This window comes from Oratosquilla oratoria, chromosome 29, assembly GCF_046742065.1.
Source record: "Oratosquilla oratoria isolate Oo_2021 chromosome 29, ASM4674206v1, whole genome shotgun sequence".
NCBI classification, from domain to species: domain Eukaryota; kingdom Metazoa; phylum Arthropoda; class Malacostraca; order Stomatopoda; family Squillidae; genus Oratosquilla; species Oratosquilla oratoria.
In genome coordinates this window covers 38206126-38228523 of record NC_134805.1, presented here as the reverse complement: position 1 = coordinate 38228523, position 22398 = coordinate 38206126, and the positions used below count along the sequence as shown (strand labels likewise).

At 42.2% G+C, this 22398-nt stretch overlaps 1 protein-coding gene across 7 annotated transcripts in view; it reads left to right on the top strand.

Annotated features, from left to right (window-relative positions):
• Positions 1–6691, top strand: part of Dph5 (diphthine methyl ester synthase) — a 55210-nt gene extending 48519 nt beyond the window's left edge. For all 7 annotated transcript variants that reach the window (XM_076212080.1, XM_076212077.1, XM_076212081.1 and 4 more), the window contains exon 6: positions 4762–6691. In XM_076212080.1, the coding sequence (XP_076068195.1) occupies positions 4762–5720 (959 nt within the window). In that variant the 3' untranslated portion in view covers positions 5721–6691. The remainder of the gene's footprint in view (positions 1–4761) is intronic.
• Positions 6692–22398: the final 15707 nt, after the last annotated feature.

Here is a 22398-nt window from a genome sequence, read left to right as displayed (position 1 = left end):
TCCCTGTCTGATGCACTGAAGAAGTTCGATGTATGCAGGGTCGTCCCTGGCTGCGCGCCTGAGTTACTCCATCGCTGGGTCGCAGTCCGTGGGTGTGGTGGCCAGGGACTCGACTGCTCGCAATGTGACGATGCTCCTGACAGAAAAGTTGGTTTCAGCGTCTAGAGCGTCGTCGTCGACAGTCGGCTGGTTCACTGGGAAACGTGACAGGGCATCCAGGATGCACAACTCCTTCCCAGGGAGCCACGTTGCCGTGAAGGTGAAAGCTGCAATTTTCTCCTTCAGGCGCTGTAGATGGGGGTTATTGATGGCATCTAGCGTGTAGCTATTGAGGATCGGGACTAGTGGGCGATGGTCCGTCATGAGGCTGAAATGCTGGAGACCAGTAACTCGAGCTCGATTGTGGCATAGCGTGTCTCCGTATCCGTCAAGAAGTGTGAGCCACACTGGATGAGACGGTACTGGCCTCCCCTGTGGTCTTGGAGGAGGGCGTATCCTAGGCTATACAAGCGCGAAGCATCTGTTTGGAGTACGGTCGAGAGGGCAGGATTGAAAGCCGCAAGCATTGGTGGACTGGACAAGGCCCTCTTGACGTGTTCAAAAGCCTGGTCGTGGTCCTGGGTCCACACGAACGATCTCTTGGGGCTCATCAGTGGGCGAAGCGGGTCAGCAGCTGAGGCTACGTCAGGCGAGAAGTCAGCTAACTGATTCGCGAGACCCATGAAGGACCGCAGGTCTGTGATGTTAGCTGGCTTGACGAAATCTATGATGGCATGAACCTTGCCTGGGTCTGCTATGCCATCATGAGAGAGCCCATAGCCCCAGAAGGACACTGTGTCTGCTGCGAGTACGAACTTCTCGGCGTTCAAGGTGATGCCATGTTTCCTGCATCTAGCCAGGACGTCGTCGACACGGCGGAGGTGGGAAAGGTAGTCTTCATCGTATAGAAGAAGGTCGTCCACTACCTTTACACAATGCATCACTCCCTGGAGCGCCAGGTCGCCTCGTAGACAGAAGGCGTCCCCCGTGGCTGTGAAACCCATGGGGCCACGGAGGTAGCGGAAGCGGCCGTATGGAGTGATGAAAGTGGTGAGCCGCTGATCTTCCTCGGCCAGAGGGATCTGCCAGTATCCACACAAGGTGTCAATCATGGTGAAGTATTGGTCCTGTGGGTCGACGCTTCTGGTGGCTGCAAAAGGAGTCGGTGACGGGTGGGCAGGGCGGGAAACCTGGCTGTTAAGCTTGGAGAGGTCAGTGGTGATGCGTATACCTCCTCCTGGCTTCTCGATGACAACCATGGGGTGGCACCAAGGAGACGGATCCTCGCCAGCTGGGGCGGTAATACCTTGTGCCACCATGGATTCCAATTCGGCCCGCACCTGGTCCTGGTATGTTCGAGGGATCAATCGGGGTGTGTGGATCGCGAAGGGCTGTGCGTTCTCCCTAAGGTGAATGCGCATAGGTGGTCCGGACATAGGTTGCAGAGGTGCCTTGTGCAAATCGGCCTTCTTAACAAGAACGTCTGTATATTACCGGAGGAAGTACTCCCTGGCCTCTGACGGCGAGGTGTCGGCACGCAACGGGAATGGCGACGACGGTGCTGGAGGTGGGACAGCTGTGACAGCTGGTTGCACGTGGCACTGTGCAGTGGCCACAAGCGCAGCACTCGTCGACTCCCTAATCGCTCCGAGGGTGCTACCATCGTATGAAATCTGCCGTGGGTTAAGTCCTAGAGCCCTGCAATGCTTCCACGAGAGCAATGGAGTGGTCAGGGCACCCTGGACATCGATCCACCCCGAGCATGTCAAACTGCCATAGGTGAGCTCAGCCTGCAAAGAACCCAATGCTGCAGGCATCTTGGACCCGTCGGCATTGTAGTACTCCAGAGAAGGGGGCGGTTGCAAGTCGTTCCTTGTGATGTCCATTTGTTGAAGATGTTGAGGGCCCATGATTGGCCCCTGTATCCGGAATCACGTCAATACAACCAGACCTTCCACCGTAAGTAACGACAACTGAGATGGTAGGTGAAGGCGAAGGCTTGTCACGGGTAGTGGACTGAATGCTGCGCACACCACTTGCTGGCCGTGTACAAGTGCTGGGGTCTGGTGGCGGTGAATGCATCCTCACTATGTGGATGGTCAAACGACCATCGTTCCTGGTCTTCGGGGGCTTAGACTTCGAATGACGCTGGGTCTTGGGTTTGGAAGACCTGCAGAGTTTGTCGAAGTGCCCGTACCGACTGCAAGCCTTGCACTGTGTAGACTTGGCTGGACAAGCACTCGTGTGTGACCAGTGCCCTTTATCACCGCATCCATGGCAAACTGCCTCCGAAGCAGGGCAGCCTTTATGGTCATGCTGCTGACGACCACAATTGCTGCAAGGAGATTGCAGTGGAACATGCGCCTGCCTTGGCCTTATGGTCCGTCTTCTTGCCTTTCCTGTATTGAGAGACTGCATGGACTGTGGGAGGAGCACGTAGAGCAGAGGCTGTCGTCCTGGTAGCCTTGTATGAGCGGCATAGGGTCACGACGTCAGTGAGTGTCGATGCAGCGTTGAGTGCGATGATCTTCTGTGCCAATTCCTCGTCCTGCACGCCAGTGAGAATTCCATGCTTCAGCCAAGCCTCTATGCAGGTTGTGTTGTTGGCTTTGCAGACGTCTACCTCTTCCGAGAGGTCTTTGAGCCGCACGAAGAAGTCTGCAAACAATTCGCCGGCAGCCTGTTTGCATGAAGTAAATGCCCGTCGTCGAAGTGCTTCGTTGCTTGATTCCTTGAAGTGCTTCTGAAGGGTGTCGAGCACGTCTGCCACAGATGAAGTGGAGTCTGGAGGTATTTGCAGTGTATGCTCCAATACTCGCTGAGTTTCCTGAGATAGGCATATACGTAGCTGTATCAGCTGTTTAGAGAGGGATAGACTCGTTAAATCCACCATAGTCGCGTATTCATCCCACTTTCGCCTCCATTCCCTAAATGATCGGAATGTAACGTCCGAAAGGAGAGGGGGTGGCAGCTGTGCAGCTGCCTTCGGAGCGGGTGGGGTTATGGGTGGACGTGAAGGGGCCATTCCCAGAAGGGGTTGGTTGGTTCTGCTGGTCCGGGTTATGGGGGTACCAGCCTCGTAAGGAGGGCTTTGAAGCGAGTTGCATCTTCCCGTCTCTGAAGATCCCTTTCAGCTTGAGCTTCCGCTTTCCTAGCAGTGAACCATTCTAATAAGGTTCGCATGTCCATTGAAGATGTAGAGGGCGAGCGCTCTTCCTCGTTGGACGAAACTGCAGAGGAGGGCTTCGGACTATCACCGTTGGGAATAATGAAAATGCTGTGCGCGAGCAATCACGAGTTACGAGTACTACGTGTAAGCAAACACGGGCGAGTGTGTTGTGTGCGAGGTAGGCTGCACGGGTGTACTGTGTGCTAAGCTGCATGCAGCAGTGTCTCACGAGACTCCAAGGAGAGCGGAGGGTACTGCTGCGCGCTCCACGCGTGGGGCTAAGCACAACACTACTTTCCACAAACGTAGAATAACACTCGCATGTAACACTCCACTATGACACTAACACTGCACATCACTGTCATGTGATAAAGACGTATACACAGCACAACACCGGTATAACACAGCTGAATAGTTCACAACACATGTACCAAGCATCCTAGGTGTCTGCACGTCACGGCACACTATGCCTGGGAGCCGGAAATGGCAAACGGTGAGGGAGGCCGGCTTCGGATGACACACTCTTATCCACTGTAGATTCAACGCCTACGTGACTGCGCCATGTGGGACGTCCCCTTGGATAAGGAGAGGCTGTATGCAGTGATTCCTTGGTTTATTGGGTATAAAGTTATTAAATGCTGGGGTGTGTAGAGAACAATGACCTCCCTCTACCACGCACGTGTGCCCACTAACTGAAGCACGCGCAGGTGCAGAGCAGAACAGAACAGACTCGCCATGGAGTATACACATATACATGGAGTAATGGAAGTGGAAACACTGTGAGCACATATATACAGTAATGGAATTATACTATCCTACAGAAAAGACTTATTGAATTGGGATAAGAGAAACTCAAGAGGACATGGAAGGAAGCTCAAAAAGGAAAGTTATAGAAGAGACCAGAAAAAGGACAGTTTTCTCCCACAGAGTGGTGGATGTATGGAACTTACTAGACAAAACAATAGTGTGTGCAAAAACAATACAAGAATTTAAGAGCAAATAAATATGGCGAGATACAGATATAGGACACCACAAGCATAGCTCCCCTTCATGTAAGATACAACTTGGTAAATACACACACATGATTTCTTTCTCCATATAAGGGAGGCAGCCATCCAAAGAATGCACCTATTCATTTCATGTGCTGAATCGTCTACCGGCTCCGGCGCTTGGCCTTCGAGCCAAAAATTCTATAACTCACCAATCACCTATTCATTTCCCTTTTAAAAATCTCTTGGCTTTTTGTGGATGAAAAACCATCACTACCCCCCCACCCACTGCTTGGGTCAGAAGCAGTGTAGCAGGACACAGCATCTCCACTGTAGGGCTTCATTTACATGGTAACCCCTCCTCCTTGTCGCCTCATAAGTGAATAGAGAAGACAAGGAGAAATCCTTTTAGGCTCAGTTTATCATCCATACACAACCATTCTCCACTCACACCTCTCTGTTGCTCCCTCTCTTACCTGCTCAAAAGACAATTCCTTTGACCCAATCCATCCATCCTATTCTCAGTCTTCCCCTCAGGTTAATTCCCTCTTTTTGTATATGCAGAGTTATCAACAATGGACCTGGGTGACCCATTACACTCGCTGATCGTATGTGGAGATTGTCACACAATGGAAGAAAAGGCTGTGGCAAAATTGTCATCATATTATAATGGAAGGGATACCAAGGAAGGTAAAAAGGGTCAGCTCGACATCATCGGCCTTGGTCTTGGTCAACCAAAAGACATAACCATCAAAGGTTTGGAAATGGTGAAGGGAGCGGACAGAGTTTTCCTCGAGGCCTATACGTCTGTTATGACAGGTGGTAAAGAAGCTCTAGAGAAGTTCTTTGGGCGTGAAATCATCGAAGCAGACAGGGAAATGGTGGAACAGAAGCCAGAGAAGATATTAGAAGGAGCAAAAGAGGGAGGTAAGGTGGTGGTTCTTGTGGTAGGTGATCCTTTGAGTGCAACAACTCATAGTGACCTTGTCACTTGTGCAATTGATGAAGGCATAGGTGTAAGTTTAGTGCATAATGCCTCCATATTCAATGCTGTTGGGTGTTGTGGGCTGCAGTTGTACACATTTGGGGAAACTGTGTCCATTCCTTTGTGGCAGGACAGCTGGAAACCACAGTGTTTCTATGACAAGATTTGTCAGAATCTAGAAAGTGGATGGCACACACTTTGCCTTCTGGACATTAAAGTGAAAGAAAAAAGTGATGAAAATCTTGTCAAGGGAAGAAATGTCTTGGAGTTGCCTCGGTTTATGACTGCTGCTCAAGCAGCAGCCCAGCTACTGGCCATTATAAAGAGCACAGAGGAGGCAGGGAAAGAGTCTGTTTTGCAGTCTGACCAACAGGTGATTGGATTAGCTCGAGTTGGTACGAAAACTGAAAAGATGAGGACAGCAACTCTTGAGGAGATGGCACACACAGACTTGGGAGACCCTCTCCATTCACTTGTAATTGTTGGTGAAACTCACCCTATGGAACAAGAGTTTGTTAATATGTACCTGAATAAATAGCACAAGAAATTCTTCTGTGGGATGTATTATTTTGTGCCCAAAATATTGATGGCTACCCCCCGTGTAAGGGGGAAAAGCCTTTGGTATATGTATGTATGCAAAATATTGAACTTAACTGTTGAAAGTAGAGTACATTGTTAGGAAGAAATATTTCTTCAATTTTTTAAATCACAAATGTTGAAATGTGGTGGGTTATAATTTGGCCCATTTTATTATTCATTGGATGGAGTTGGAAAGCTCCTCTTTTTTTATACTCTACAGTTTTATTAAATAGTACAATTTAGTTAAACATTAGTTTTATGTAAATCCATCGTTGTCTCGGATTTCACTCACAGGAATCTTAGAGCACCCCGCTGGTAGGCACCAGTCCTGAGGGACTGTGGTCTGTGTTCTACCAGTGTGGGTTGTTTCATTATCATTGACTTCTGTGAGTTGAAGGGAGTTGTGTTTTTGAAAAGGTGGAAGAAATAAAATTGAAATTGGTAGAAATCTGAGACTTCAGCATCAGCCTCTTGGAGCTGTATCTCTCAGTGGAGAGGAGGGTGATAACAGGTTTGAAATACAGGCAGCATGGAGTTGGTTCTCTCCAACTTCCACTTCACAAGACCAATGCTTTCAGGTACCTGTCACTGGTCCCTCCCTTTGACATTTAAAGGGGTTTCCCTCAGATAAATAAAACTCCATGTTGGAATTCAGAATGAACATAAAAAGTTTAAGTATAGATGCCCAAGGGATCAAGAACCATGTAAGAATTTCCCACAACTAATAGAAATAACATGGCAGCAACCATAATAAATGTGATTGTGAATACATACACACAAAAGGGTGATGGTGAAATTGTGTTATAGTGAAATTTGGTATTGTTTTTATCAACTTTGTTAAGTTTGAAAATCTCTGAGAGATGTATTAATCTTTTGAACCATTACAATGATTTATTTATACTGGAAAATAAATTTGTATTGAAATACTAACCTTGCTTTTTTATTACAATGTTCAAGTGTCTTTGGCACTGACGTTGTTATCATCACTTCCACCAGTCCTTATGTGAATCCCATTAGGTAATTCAATACAAGGAAGGAATTCACTTCTCGGCCACAATCCGTTGTGAAAAACTGCTCCAGACTGATTTGGTCAAGGACTGAAGATGTTTACTGATCTGCTGGATACAACTTTATCAGGGTTATATTTTTCCACAGAACTTTGTCACCCTTGGCTCCATTCTGGTTGGTCAAGAATTTATATCCTAGTCGACTACTGGAGCAAAAAATTCTGAATTATTTGGTCAAAAATCAATTTGTCTGACTTGTGAGATGAATGAGAATCAAGGTTCTATGGTATTGGGGCTTTTACCTGTGGGGAATTAGGGTTTAGAGCTGGAGTGGAGAGTAGGCAGATAGGGTTGATCAAAGAATGCTGAGATGGTATGGGCATATGGAAAGAATGAGTGAAGAAAGAATAAAAATAATGTGGAAAGCAGAAGTATATAGAAGTGAAACTTGAGGTGAAGGAGGTACAGTGAGTCCTAGTTATACAGTACATATGCATTCCTGAAAACCTTACTGCAAATTGAAATTACCGTATACTGAACCCAAGTTTCGACTTATGGCAGACGTACCTTCTCCCTGCTCTTTCCTCTTCAAAATATCTAATCATACCTCCAAAACATGAGTGGATATCGTTTCTAAATTTTTCTTATCATAAATAGAATTGAGGGTAGTAATTACCAAATACTGTAACTGTGAATTTACCGGATAAAGAATTACTGTATAAGGAGGACTCACTGTATTGGATGCAAGAGGAGTGTCTGCCGAGCAAGGAAGAGAGTGAATGGGTGAGAAAATGACAGCCTGAAGGTATGCTCTTGTCTGCTACATAAATATATTAAGTAGGTGATGGGAAGGGGTGGCCATATAATGAGGTTATGGGGGTAAACCAGCTATGGCCCTCAGGCCCTGCCAGGGAAGTGCTGTCTTGCTTCATTGCCCTTGACGTGAGCAGTGTGGCAGGAGACTGGGAGGGTTCTTCATAAATTAACACTGGCAAAAAGCAGATATATCCACTCAAACATTGCCATTGTAGAAGGAGGATATATCTGTTCAAACTTTTATTACCATAAATTGTGAAAAGAGGATTTACCTTGTGGATTTGAACTCTTTTTATGCTTTGAGAAGTTGATTCCCTCCCAGTTACTTTTGAATATCATACTAAACCTTTCCAACCCGGTATGTGCTGCCATCTATGGACCACCACTGCAACTACTAACTTTGGTGATGTCAATTTCTTCATGTTTTAGGGATATACTAGACATTTTATTGTTTCTGTATGTTGTGCTGTGCCTTGCTACACTGCTTGCCAGTGGGTGAGCTGCAGGGATGACCTGTCATCCTGGAGGAGCCAAGAAAAGGAGGTAGGGTTGGTGAATGGGAGTGGAGTATATGGGGATGAAATGGGTGGGAGTGATGGCTTTGACTTGGCTACCTCCCATGTAAGGGGAAAAAAGCCATTGGTATATATTTATGTATGTATGTATATTGTACTTAGATATGTTCAGCGTTTTTGTGACCTGCTCCAATTGGGCCACCATCTTACCCACAGATGGAGGCCCACCAGGTCTGCTGCTGATTCCACTTGGACACCAGTCAGGCCAAAGGTACAGGCGCCACAGTTGGAAATGTGAAAAATCAGAAAAAAGGCTCGGTGTTGGCAGGTTGCCACACACACGCCCTTGTGTCCACGTTCCTCCCTTCTACCTCACAGTGTACTGTGCACAACTCTTCCCCTCTGGGGTAAGTTTGTGTCAAATTGATGACCTGATGATTTTGGCAAAATCCATGGGTTACTACTTTGATTTTTTTTTCTTGTTTTGGTGTAATTTTAGTGACCTGCTCTGATTGGGCCACTATCTCACCCACAGGCCTGGTGCTGATTACACTTGGGCACCACTCAAGCCATATTGTTAGGTCACTGATTTGGCCCAAACTTACCCTAGAGGGGGAGAGTCATGCATGGTTGTACTGCAAGGTAGATGGAAGGAACATGGAACTAATGGCACGTGTGAGGCGATCTGCCAAAATTGAACCTTTTTTTAATTTTTCACATTTCTGCCTATGGTATCTTACCCTTGGCCTGAATGGTGTCAAAGTGCAATTGGCAGTAGGCCTGCTGACCTCCATCTGTGGGTGAGACGGTGGGCCAGTTGGAGCAGGTAATAAAGAAAGAAATAAACAAATAAATAAAATAAAATAATAATCAAAGGGGACCTGTGGATTTTGTAAGAAACCATCAGGTCACTGATTTGGCACAAACCCCAAAGGAGGAGAGTCGTGAACAGTGCACTGTAAGGTAGACAAGGAATGTGGACCCAAGGGCATGTGCATGATGACCTGCCAAAATTGATCCTTATTTCTGATTTTTCGCACTTCAGTCCCTGGTGCCTATACCTTTGTCCTGAGTGGTGTCCAAGTGCAATCGGTAGCAGGCCTGGTAGACCTCCATCTCTGGGTGAGATGGTAACCCAATTGGAGCAGGTCACCAAAATGACCCCATGAAAAATAATTCAAAGGGAGCCACAGATTTTGCCAACAATTGCCTATGGGAAAAGAATCGAGTGAATTACCACAGGCAAAGAGACACTCGACTCTTTTCCCATTGGGAGGGTGGCAGCATAATGTATACATAATTTTTTCAATTCATTAACCAAGAACAAACTTCAAGATGAAGCTTCAAACATTACTACATCACTAGAACTTCCTTATTAGTGAAACCATGAACCAGACCACTATAATGAAACAAATAGCCACTGCACTTATGATTTTTTGTTTAAAATTTCACACTGACTTAACAATGTACATTTGAATTATTATCTTCTAAGATCATTATTAGTTTAATTATGGGCCTTTCATAAAATTTTCCTCCTTTCCTATCTTTAATTGTTCTCACTAATCCATCCTTACTGTACTTAATATCTACTGTTTTACCAAGATGCTAGTGGCACCTATCTGTATTGACATCAATACCCCCAATCCTTGCATTTCTTTGCTTTGTTGTCCACTTCTCCCTGTGCTGTAAACAAAGTAAATACTCCTGTCTCTATGTTGGCCAAAACTGCTCAGCCATGTACAGTACTGAACTTGTCACCATCTTAATTTTGAATAACATTCACCTTCTTCAACATGCATTGTCACAGTTGAAGTCCCCAAACTTAGGATGCCAGCTGGACTAATTAGCTTTGGGCCATCATAATCTGGTGAGACTAAACTCAATGGCCTATTATTAACACAGGCCTCAACTTCACAGAATACAGTTGACAGTGAATCATCGTTAAGAACCTGTATTCCCATCACAGCCCCTAAAACTCTTCTTACGTTCTCAGTCAATTTCTTTGTCCAATACTTCCCTTGCTATAGTTCTAGTCAGTGTTTTGCTAGCACCTACGAAATTAGTCCCCATATCACATTTAATCTTTGAAACTTGTCCTTTCCTAGTAATGAATCTCCTAAGAGCATTAATTAATAAATCAGCTGACATGTCAGCAGCTACCTCTTAATGAACAGCCCCAATAGTTAAGCAAATAAAAAGGACCCCCCCTATCTTTTAACCTGATTTTTTTTTCTTTCAAACATTCAAACGGATCCATAAAAGCCAAAAAAACATCCTTCCCCTTTCCTATAGCTTTCTCACATATCTGTCTTACCACAAAAATCTGATCTATACAACCTCTACCTGTCCTAAATCCACACTGTTCCTCACCAATTACTCCCTCTGTTCCCCTCCTAATCCTCTCAATCAAGATCCTCCCATAAGCCTTCCCAACTACACTTAAGCTAATCCCTGGAAACTACTACACTCACACTTGTCCCCTTTTCCCTTGTAAAGTGGAACTATACATGCACTCCTCCAGTCCTCTGGCACTCTACCCTCTCTCCAGCAAACATTAAATAACCTCACCAGCCAGTCCACCATCACTGTACCTCCTTTTTTTAGACATTCTGCATGGCATCCATCCAGACCAGATGCCTTTCCTGCTTTCATCATCTTAACAACTGCCTTCACTTCATCCTTCCTTATTTCTCCTCTATTTTCCTCACTCATCACAGTCATTTTCTTAGCATTTCCCACTGCAACTATCTTTCTCTCCCTATCCTCCTTCACATTAAGCAACTCCCTAAAATATTCTGCCCATCTTCCCCTTACTGCCTTCTCTTCCATTATCATCTCTCCAACTCTCACTCTCTCTCAAAAAAGAGAGAGAGAGAGAGAGGGGTGGATGTCTGGAACAAATTGGACGAAACAACAGTGTGTACAAATATCATACAAAAATTTAAGAACAAACTAGATGCTGCAAGATACAAAGATGGATCACCATGAGCATAGCTCCCCTTCCTGTATAATACAACTAGGTAAATACTTCAATTTAACTGAGAACTGCAGCCACTGATAACCACCTTCATAGGGGCTACTTTTGCTTTATTCGTAGCAAACCTACAATATATTCTTACCTGCCTATCTACAAACTTAATGTAAGCAACAACCCCATACCCTATCACATAAAATATGCCACTGCATAAGAAGCAATATTATCCAAAGAAACAGGTTTGAAACATGTCAACTGATAATTTTTGACATTCTTGTAATCTCTTTCACTAATTTTCTAATTCATGTTACTTCCATCTAGCTTATTATGCCAACTTAACTGTTGTTTACATAACTCCTGCATAATAACCCTTCCTTCTAAAACTACAGGTGCCAAAAACCCAAAGGAGTCGTAAACAACAGCTATTGCACTCAATAATTGTCTCCTAATAGTAGGCACCTCTCTACATCTATTAGTAACCCTTAATTTCATCTTAACCCTAATGACTTTGCTCCTACCTTCTCTCCTCATTCATATTAGTCATAAATTGTGCTGAGTTGCTAATAAATTTAGTAAGATTAAATCCACCTTGTGAACATAATAATCTAACATCCTTACTTATTGACACTTAGGTGCATAAACTATCATTAGACTGCATACATTCAATAATCATGAGAGGCACAGAAATACTTGATAGAGAGGACTTGTTAAACTGGGACAGGAGAAGCACAAGAGGGCATGGAAAGAAAATAAAAAAAACATAGCTACAGAGGAGATCTGAAGAAAAACAGTTTTCTACATAGAGTGGTAGACACTTGGAACAAACTGGACAAGGAAATAGTGTGCGCAAAAACCATTCATGATTTTAAAAGCAGACTAGACACTGCGAGATACAAAGGCGGGACACCACAAGCATTGTTCCCCTTCCTGCAAAATACAACTAGGTAAAACTAGGTAAATAAAAACTAGAGTTGATGATGTCACATACTTCAGATGAAAAACTACTTTCATGAACCCTCACTGTTATTTTTAAAGCATAATTCGCAATACTGAGCGAGCAACATGTACCAAATGGATGAGAAGTCATTCTAAATTCCCTAACTTCCTTAGTAATATCTCCCCCTTCTCACCGTAAACATCTCAGATAATCTCTCTGCCCTTCAGGCACTTTGACCTGGTAGAACTTAGTTTGTCTGATGAACATGCAAGTAATCCCATCCTAAATCTTAGCAGAACACCTAACAGTAAATTATTTATATCTGGTCCAGGCACCACCATGTCATTCAGTAATAAATCCCTAACTTTGCCAGCACAATTGAATACTATCAGAATAGAATCTGGTTTATCTGGATGAAAACCCCCAAAAAGTGAAACATACTACCAATCCTGTCCATCTATCTTGTGTAACCCTCTATTAAGAGTTTCCTCTGCATACCCTTTTTTTAAGCCCATCCATAAATTCTGAGTATTGTCAGGAAGAATCATTGTCACATAATTTTTTTTTTCTTAAAGAATATAAAGTCTTTTTAGTGCTAATGGCCTACTTTCAGGTAATACTTTAAATCCTTCCCTAACAAACAATGGAATTTCATACCTGCCTCCCAACGGCCCACACTCATTTTCTACAATGGCTAGCCACTTCTTATCTTCTATGGAAATATCCTTCTTAATAGTTGCCATATCTTGTAAATCTTGATAGTATGCCTTAATTCTTCATCCATTAATCTCCCAGTACCTATTCTAACACTATTAACTAACAACTCTTTTCGCCTTCCTCATGCAGTCCACATGGTAGAAAGATGAGAGTAGTGCTCAGAGAAAAATATTCAGACTGGAAAGAGGTGATCAGTGGAGTACCGCAAGGATCTGTGCTGGCACCAATAATGTTTGCTATCTATATGAATGACATGGATGAGGACGTGAACTGCTACATGAGCTTCTTTGCCGATGACGCCAAACTGCTAAGGAAAATAGAAACTGATGAGGACTGTGAAGCACTGCAAGAAGACCTAAATAGGGTATGGAACTGGAGTCAGAAATGGGAAGTGGACTTTAATACTAAGAAGTGTAGCATAATGGAGTTTGGAAAAAGCAAAAACAGAATATCAGGAAAATATACAATTGGAACCAAAGAAGTAAAGAAAGTAGGATCCGAAAAAGATTTGGGAGTAATTATCACGAACGACTTGTCCTATGATATACAGATTAACAAAATTGTCGGGGAGACTTACAATTTGCTAAGATCAATAAAAGTGGCGTTTACATACTTGGACGAAGACATGATGAAAAAAATATTGGTTACATTGATAAGGCCTAGATTAGAGTATGCAGCGACATTGTGGTCCCCCAGTACCAAAAAGAATATAAAGAAAATAGAAAGAATCCAAAGAGCAGCTACAAAAATGGCACCTGCACTTGCAAACCTATCATACAAAGAGAGATTGGCTAAACTGGAGTTACCGACACTGGAGCAAAGAAGAGAGAGAGGTGACCTATTGACCATCTACAGAATCATGAAAGGCACAGAGGTACTCGATAGTGAGAACTTACTTAACTGGGACAAAAGAAACACAAGAGGACATGGAAAGAAAATAAAAAAACATAGCTATAGAAGAGAACTGAAGAAAAACAGTTTTCCTCATAGAGTTTTGGACACTTGGAACAAACTGGACAATGAAATAGTATGCGCAAAAACCATTCATGAGTTTAAAAACAAACTAGACACTGCAAGATACAAAGGCGGGACAACACGAGCATAGCTCCCCTTCCCGCAAAATACAACTAGGTAAATACAACTAGGTAAATACACACCAACCTAATTTAGTCCTAATAGTGTAAGGCTTTCCTTCTTTCCTTGAATTACTTCCCATGGTTTGAGTATTTGTGGTGCATTAGTTCCTAACATTGGTCCTACATCTGATTTATTATCAAATATTGGAACATTTTCTAAATGACTCCATCTTATTATATCTCTAATGTTAATTAAATCTATCTGTTCTACTGGTATTTTATCTACAGCATAAATTGGTAGAAGCTGAATAGGATTAGTCCCATCTAAGTCTGAAACAACTAACCCTGGCACATTCAAGCAGTTCATTTCCTTTTCACCATGAATGGTTGAAACCATGCTTTTTGTTCTAGTATAATCCTATTTGTCAACACCTAATTTTTTTAGTTTACCAGAACAAAAACATCCAGAGCATCCATTACCTAAAAATGCTCTAGTTTCTACCTCCTTACTGAGCAAAATATTTCTAATTGGAATAGCAGACAACTCTTTTTGAACCTAATATTGTTTGCAAATACAGACACTCCTCTACTTACGTTCATTCGTTTTACGTTTGAACTGACTGTAAAAAAAAATTGTATTTCTTTTTTTTTGAGTGAATTTTAGTTTAGCACGCTCTCCGTAGTTCAAACGATACTTACGCATGACGCTGCGTCCATTGTTTACATGGCACAAATGACAGACTGAACATGCCTTGCCTCCTCCACCATCTTAATTTAAGTTGCTTGAATTTAATTTATCTGAAATTAATGTTATTATCTTACAATGTTATGTGTATGATTAATGATTTAGGGGTGTTTTATAAGATACGGTAATAGAATTTACGGATGTATAGTACAGTAACAACTTACGTTCATTTTCAACTTACGTTCGGCCGTTCAGAACGTAACTAAAACGTAAATTGAGGAGCGTCTGTATTCCTATTTTTTTCTGATCTATTTTATTTTCCTTAGAATTAATTAAATTGACATCAACCCTTCCTCATTGAATTTCCTAATTTTGCCTGTGAAGAATAGCAGGATGACCCTTTAAATTTGTCGCAGTATTCTACTATTTACAGTTCCTAGCAATATGACCTCTTAAACACCCAAAACACAAGTTTAATGAATGCAGTTTTCCATTTTTTCATCATAATCCTTGGTATGCAAGTCTTTACAATTATCTATTATATGATCTTTGTAAACCCAAGATAACCTATTTCTATGTTAACTTCCTCAGTTTTATTAAGAGTAATGACCCTATTGTCTTGGATTATAACTTGCTTACCAAATATAGGATTTACAACTACTCTCACTTCTTCAATAAATAAAACTAAATCACTGAACCTAAATAATCTGCCCTGCTTATTCATGATGTTATCAGCACATCTGCACCATCTATCTTGCAATTTAAAAGGTAACTTTCTGTGAGGCAGTTGCCTCACTGGTGACACATAAGTAGCATCGGCACATCAGAAGGTCCCCAGGAACTGAACACCTGGTGGTCACTAGCTGCCCTGAGGTCATGCCCAGTCTGCATCGGGTCAGACAAATGGGGCCTTGAGGTCTGACCCACTGTGGCGAGTCAAACAAAACGAGTCTCCTGGAACACCTGCAGCTCCCAGTTGTGCTGAGCATATCCCAAGGTACAGTTAATGCAGGGGTTATGACCTGGTCCCAGTGAATATAAGGGGTCACCAGGAGTTCACCAAGTACAAATGGCCTTGGGAACCAAGGGAGGAATCTCCCACCATCTTTCCTGCTGTGACAGACAACCCAGGACTGAGGAAGCTATCTCCAGACACCTCCAGCACTGAGACTTCACTGAGGCCAAGCCACCGTCTCTTCCTCATCTTCCATTCCCCTGCCCTTCTTGCTGCCAGAAATGAACTCATCTGATTCATAGGTGCCCAACTATAAAACTAACAAAACTTTCCAGAGTTTGCCTTCAGCCAGGCCCATGTCCCCTACGTTCCTGACATCTGGCTGCCCAATGTTTGGGACCCTGATTCCAGCTCCCAAACTCAATTTCTAATAATGCTCTAGCCTTCCTATAATCTACTTGTGGGTCTAAATGAACACAAGCTTTTACTATTTCATTAGGCATGCCTTCAGTATATTGTTGCAAATAAGTTTATCTTCATCCTTTTCCAATTTGCTAGCAATAATGCTTTCAAATACTGTCATGAGCACAAAATATTCAGTAATACTTCCATTATACCTTTTCAGTTCCTGACTTAGCGTAAACCCTTTTAAATTGCAAGCTATTAAAGATTTTTTTTTTATCAAGTCTATCTGATCTGTATCAGTACCTTGTAACCTACCTGCCCCCAAGTTCTTACTTTCTTTACTCACCAACTTCATTCTATTGTTTATCCTATTTCCTATAGGCTCTCCTAAGTATTCTGTATTCGTAGTTTCATCGCCATCTTGCTTAAGTTCTTGTGTAGTCACAACACTTCTTAGCCCTACACCTTTCTTATTTTCAAATTTCTCTAAAACCTCAAAGTCAGCACTAGTGATTACCAGTTCTACTTCTAAATGAATCCTCTCTTCCTTTCTTTTTTATCCTAAGCCTTTCAGCATCTCCAATTTGTTTTATCCTAAGCTTTTCTGCTTCTAATTGTTCTAAAATATTAATCTTATCACACTTAGCCTTTAGTCCAACTTACATACATATACCAAGGCTTTTTCCCCCTTCCAAGGGAGGTAGCCAAAAAGGGAAAGGCATAAAAACACTCCCACCCATTTCATCCCTAAATACCCTCCACACCCCTCCCACCCTTCCTCTCATCTGAGCACCTCCTGGATGACGGGTCATCCCTGCACCCTGCCCACCGCCCTTACTTAGCTAATATCAATGCCTTCCTACTATCAAATGAAGTAGCTTTACTTAATTCTGATATACTGCTTTACAGTGGTGGGTAGCGATAAAGCGATAACGATAAAGTGATAAATTTTTCCGCTAAGTCCTATAACGATAAAGCAATAAATATCCAAGATACCTTAAAGCGATAAATCCTGTGATAAACCCAAAAATACTCTATTTTTGCTACTTATGCATTTAAAAACCTCTTTTTTACACTTAAAACGCCATATATTACTTAATAAAAGACTAAAGGACCCGAAATCGGTTTTCCGCATAACAATGAGCCTGTAACCTCCCGTCGTAACGGTTTTTTGTCTTCTACTTTATCGCTGGATTTATCGCGGGAAATTTGAAAGTGATAAATTATTCCGGTCTTGTGATAAATTATCGCTTTACTTATCGCAACGCCCACGACTGCTGCTTTTAACCTGAAATATACGGTCATTGGCCTCTACTATCTGTGAAGGTTCTGCTGCTGCCACTGCTGGTTCACCAGCCAGCTGAATATGATTTATGGCTTCACTAATCATAAACCATCTCTGTTTATATTACCAACAAATCTTGCATACAGTTCCTCTTTGTTTCCTTTACATGGTGAATTTAACATTCTTAAGTAATGTTTTAGTTGTTTCACAGTTGTACTTTCCATTTTCCACAATTATAAGTATATATTTAAAACATAGCTCTGCTCAGGTCAGAGCAACATCATTATCCAATTCACTTGGAGCACAAGGTTTTTTGAGCTATGGCGTGGAGACCATGTTGCTCAGTTTTTAGCTCTTCTGGTGGATGTATCAACCTTTCTCTTGAAGTACACCAGCTGGGGTCTTGGAGTTGCCTTTAAGCCTTGATCTGAGAGCATCCATCTAGTGTTTGTGCCTGGCTTAAAACTTGCTTGTCTCTGCTGTCCTTGATAATCCCTTCTCTTAAAAGAAACAGCTTGAAACTGTTTTGTCTGTTACCTGTTTACAGGGATTGTTTGAAATGCAGTATCTTCATGTGGTTAGCCCTTTATTAGTTAATTTGTACATGAAGCAGTTTGTGTGTTTGTCTGGTTTCTGAAAACATAGGTATACATGAACAAAAGAAAACATTAAATGAATAAATTTCAATTTTTAAAGTGATGTACAATAAAACAGAAAAATTAACAGTACATAATCTTATTATCATTATCATTTTTTTTGCCAAACTCAAACTAGTAATTATTCAGTCATAACGAGCACATGTTTTGCTTTTAGTAACATTTTCACAATATAATACTAAGCCTGCAATCAGAACCACCACTATGGCAAGACATTATAAAGGTACCAAGTTCTTTGTTCATCCCTGTAATAACTGGCAAATAAAATGACTGACCTTCTGTTATTCTTGAGGAATGAGGCAACTCTTTTACCTGGTGCCCATTCACTGGCCGCCAGGTTCCCAAAATCACTCTTTACCTCTGGTTAGCTTGCTCCTCCTCTGTACAGCAAATAAAAGGATTGGCTTCTTGTTATTCTTGAGGAATGAGGCAACTCTTTACCTGGCTTAGGCCCATTCACTGGCTGCCAAGTTCTCTAATTACCCCTTGCCTCTGGTCTGGTCCTACTGTCAACTTTACACACTTAAGTGGGAGCACTGACTTGGCAACTCCTGTCATCAGAAACATTCCAATACTAATTAGAGCTACATTGAGTCTTATAAATCTAGTTTAAAACCATTGCCTTAGGTGTTCTAATTGCTAATTGACTTTTTAATTATACAAAATTTATAACATAAATATGAGTTGATAACAATCTTACATCAATAATATAATATGTGTCTTTTACAGAGATCACCATAACTTTTACATTTTCAACACCTTCCTGGGGTGTTGGCTGCATGTTATTGTGAGGTTAAAATCTGCTCAGTAGGATGCAGCTCATACTTTAGGGTCTATATGGGGTGCCCCTATATACCACAGCCACACATCATTTTCTCTGTGATAGAGGAAATTTCTATTCATAGAGAAATTATCGTCACCCTCATAAAGAAAGTGCCTAAGTCATTTGTCCAACTTTGCAGGAAATAATTTTTTTTTCTTTTTTTATTAATGCACGTAATGTTCCTCCTAACATAGTTTTAACCTACTCAGACACTACATAAAACATTGGGAATTGTACCACAAGGAGCAATGAAAAATTGATTTAGAAAAAAAAAAAAAAAAAAAAAAAAAAAAAAAACCAGAAATTGACAAAAATGATTTAGGCAATTTCTTTACGAGGGTGATGTTATGCTACTTTGTTATACTGTGACTGTCTCTCCTCTATGCTGTCCCCTACCTTTAACACTGTCCTGTACCACTTCTCTGAATATACATTTCCTTTTTCGCTGAACCTTTTGGTATGGGAGAAAGAATACCAAGTGTTCCCACTCGAGTTGTAAAAGGCGACAAAAAAAAAGAGATGGGGATTGGACTAGGCACTCTACTCTCTGTAGTCCCAAAGAGGACATTCCTAAAAAGAAAAGCAAAGGCGTAAGAAGGTTTGGGAGAAGTTTTCCAGCCAGAACCCTGAGGTTAGGGTCTTTTAATGTGCGTGGATGTGGTGCAGATGAAAATAAAAGGAAAGAGATAAGCAGTATGTTTGTGAGAAGAAAGATGGATGTGTTGGCACTGAGTGAAACTAAGTTGAAAGGGAGGGATGAGTTTGAGTTTAGGAGTTAAGTTGGGAGGGTGTCAAGAGAGAAGGGAGGATGAGGGAGAGAAGGGGTGGCTATATTTGTAAGTGAAGGGATAGGTAAGCGTGTGGTGGAGTGGAAGGAGGTTTCTTCAAAGTTCTATGGATGAAGGTGAAACTGGGGAGATGTATTTGGGTCTTTGTAAGTGCATATGGGCTCTTAGTGAGAAGACTAGGGGAAAAGGAGGCTTTTGAATAGAGGGTTTAGGGAGAAATGTCAGTGTAGTGGTATTGGGAGATCTCAATGCTAGAGTAGGAGATGAACCAATAGATGGAGTGGTTGGGAAGTGTGGAATGCCAGGAAAAAAATGTAGTGGAGAGTTGATGGTGGAGATATGTCTAGAGAGTTGATGATAGCAAACAGTGTTTAGGAAGAAAAATCAAACACAAGTACACATAGGAAAGGGTGGTGGATGGAAGGGTGGTAGATAGGGCTTTAATGGACTATATACTGGTAACCAGGAGAATAGTAGGAAGAGTTTTGGATGTACATGTTCTTAGGGGAGAGAGTTGGGGAATATCAGATAATTCAAGAGTTGAGGATAGATGGAGAAAGAAGAAAAGGACAGAAGGTAGGGAGATGCTTAGAGTAAACTACTTAAATTAGAAAGAAAAGGATGAAGAATACAAGAAAAAGCTGAGAGAAGAGTGGGAGGGAGTGAATAGAGTAAAACTAGGAGTGTGGAAGAAATGGGGATGTTTCAAGGAGTCACAGTGTGCAAAGATGGTGTGTGGAACAAGGAGGGAGGAAACAGAAGGAAGGGTAGTGAGTGGTGGGATGATGAAGCAAAGGTTGTAGAAGAGAAGAAACAAGTATTCACAGATTGGTTGCAATATAGGACTAGAGAATCATATGAGAGGTACAAAGAAAAAAAAAATAAAGAAAAAAGGAGAGCGGATGTGAAATGGGGTAAGAGTATGAGAAGAAATTTTGAAAGTATATATATATATATATAAAAATGGAAGGAAATTAAAAGAGGTAGGGGCGGTGAATCAAGTAGAGAAGAAAAGGTAAAATGTGCAAATGTCATTTTCTTAGTGCTTCCCACTGTAACTACCTTTCCCTCCTTTACATTTAGCAACTCCCTAAAATACTGTGCCCATCTTCCTCTCACCTGCCAACTCTTCCATTATCAAATGGAAGAGACAGCAGTAAGATGAAGATTGGAAAAGTAATTTAGGGAGTTGCTAAATGTGAAGGAGGATTGGGAGGGAAAGGTAGTTGCAGTGGGAAGTGCTAAGAAAATGACAGTGATGAATGAGGAAAATGTAGGAGAAATAAAAAAAAGATGAGGTGAAAGTAGTTATTAAAATGATGAGAGCAGGTAAGGCACCTGGGTTAGATGGCTGTCATGTGGAGTGCAAAAAGGGAGGCACAATGATGGGGGACTGCCTGGTGAGATTGTTTCATGTTTGTCGAAAAGAAGGTAGAATGCTGGAGGACTGGAGGTGTGCCTGTATAGTTCCACTTTACAAGGGAAAAGGGAACAAGTGTGAGTGTAGTAGTTTCAGAAGGATCAGTTTGTTGAATGTAGTTGGGAAGGCTTATAGGAGGGTTTTGATTGAGAGGATTAGGAGAGGAATAGAGGGAGTAATTGGTGAGGAACAGTGTGGGTTTAGGACAGGTAGGGGTTGCGTGGATCAGTTTTTTGTGGTAAGACAGATATAAGAAAAAGCTTTAGGCCAAAGGTAAGGATAATTTTTGGACCTTTGTGGATTTGGAAAAGGCTTATGGCAGGGTAGATAGGAAGGCACTGTGGAAGGTATTGCAGATATATGGGACAGGAGGGAAGCTGTTAAGAGCAGTCAAGAGTTTAATGAAAGTAGTAGAGCCTGTGTTAGAATTAAAAATGGAGAGAGTGGTTTGAGGTAAAGGGATGTGTCATGTTGCCACGGCTGTTCAATTTATACATGGATGGGGTGGTGTGAGAGGTAAATGCATAGGCCAGGGATTGGAGATAGTTAAAGAAAATGGAGAAAAGTGGGAGATAAGCCAGTTGTTGTTCGCTGATGACACTGCGCCTGTAGCAGGATCATAGTAGGGATTGAGGAAGTGTGTGACAGAGTTTGGGAAGGTGTGTGAAAGAAGGAAGTTGAAGATAAATGTGGGTAAAAGGTGATGAGATGTACAAGGGGAGAGGATGGCAGCAAATTGGAAGTGTGTATTAAGGGAGAAAGACTGGAGGAAGTGGATATTTTTAGATACTTGTGGGTAAATGTGGTGGGAAATGGAGGAGTGGAGGTAGAATGTAGACTGAGAGAAGCAAGTAAATGCCTTGGGGGATTAAAAAGTGTAATGAGAAAAAGATATTTGGGAATGGATGCTAAGAGGAGATTGTATGAAGGGTAGACTGTGCTAATAGTACTGTATGGGGCAGAAACTTGGAATATAAGAGAGGAAGAGTTTAAATGTGTTTAGAGGTGAAATGCCTGAGAAGTATGGTATGGGTTACTAGGCTGGATAGAATGAGAAATGAGGTGAGGAGGAGAGCAGGGGTGGAAGGGAAAAGACAGAAGATAGGAGTGAGTGGAGAATGGTTGTGTATGGAAGATGCTGTGATGCATGAAAGGGAGTGAGGAAGTATGTGCAAATGATATTTTGATGCAGCCTGAGGGGATTTCTCCCTGTCCTCTCTTTTTCTGTATGAGGGGAAGGAGAGGGTGGGTTGCCGATTAAATGAAGTGGCCTTGCTGTGGATATGCTGTGTCTTGCTGCATTGCTTCTGACTCAGGGCAGTGGGAGAGATGCAGGGATGACCTGTCATCCAAGAAGAGCCAAGAAAAGAGGGAGGGGGTGGTGGTGACTGGGAGTGGAATATGTGGGGATGAAATGGGTGGGAGTGGATTTATGCTTTTGACTTTGGCTACACTCCTTGTAAGGGGAAGAGACCCTTGGTATATGTATGTATGATAGTAAATGCCTGTGTAAGCTTGTAAATGTGATAAGTGTTGAAAAAAGTGTTAGCTATTCTCCACAAGCTGATGTTTCTTGTA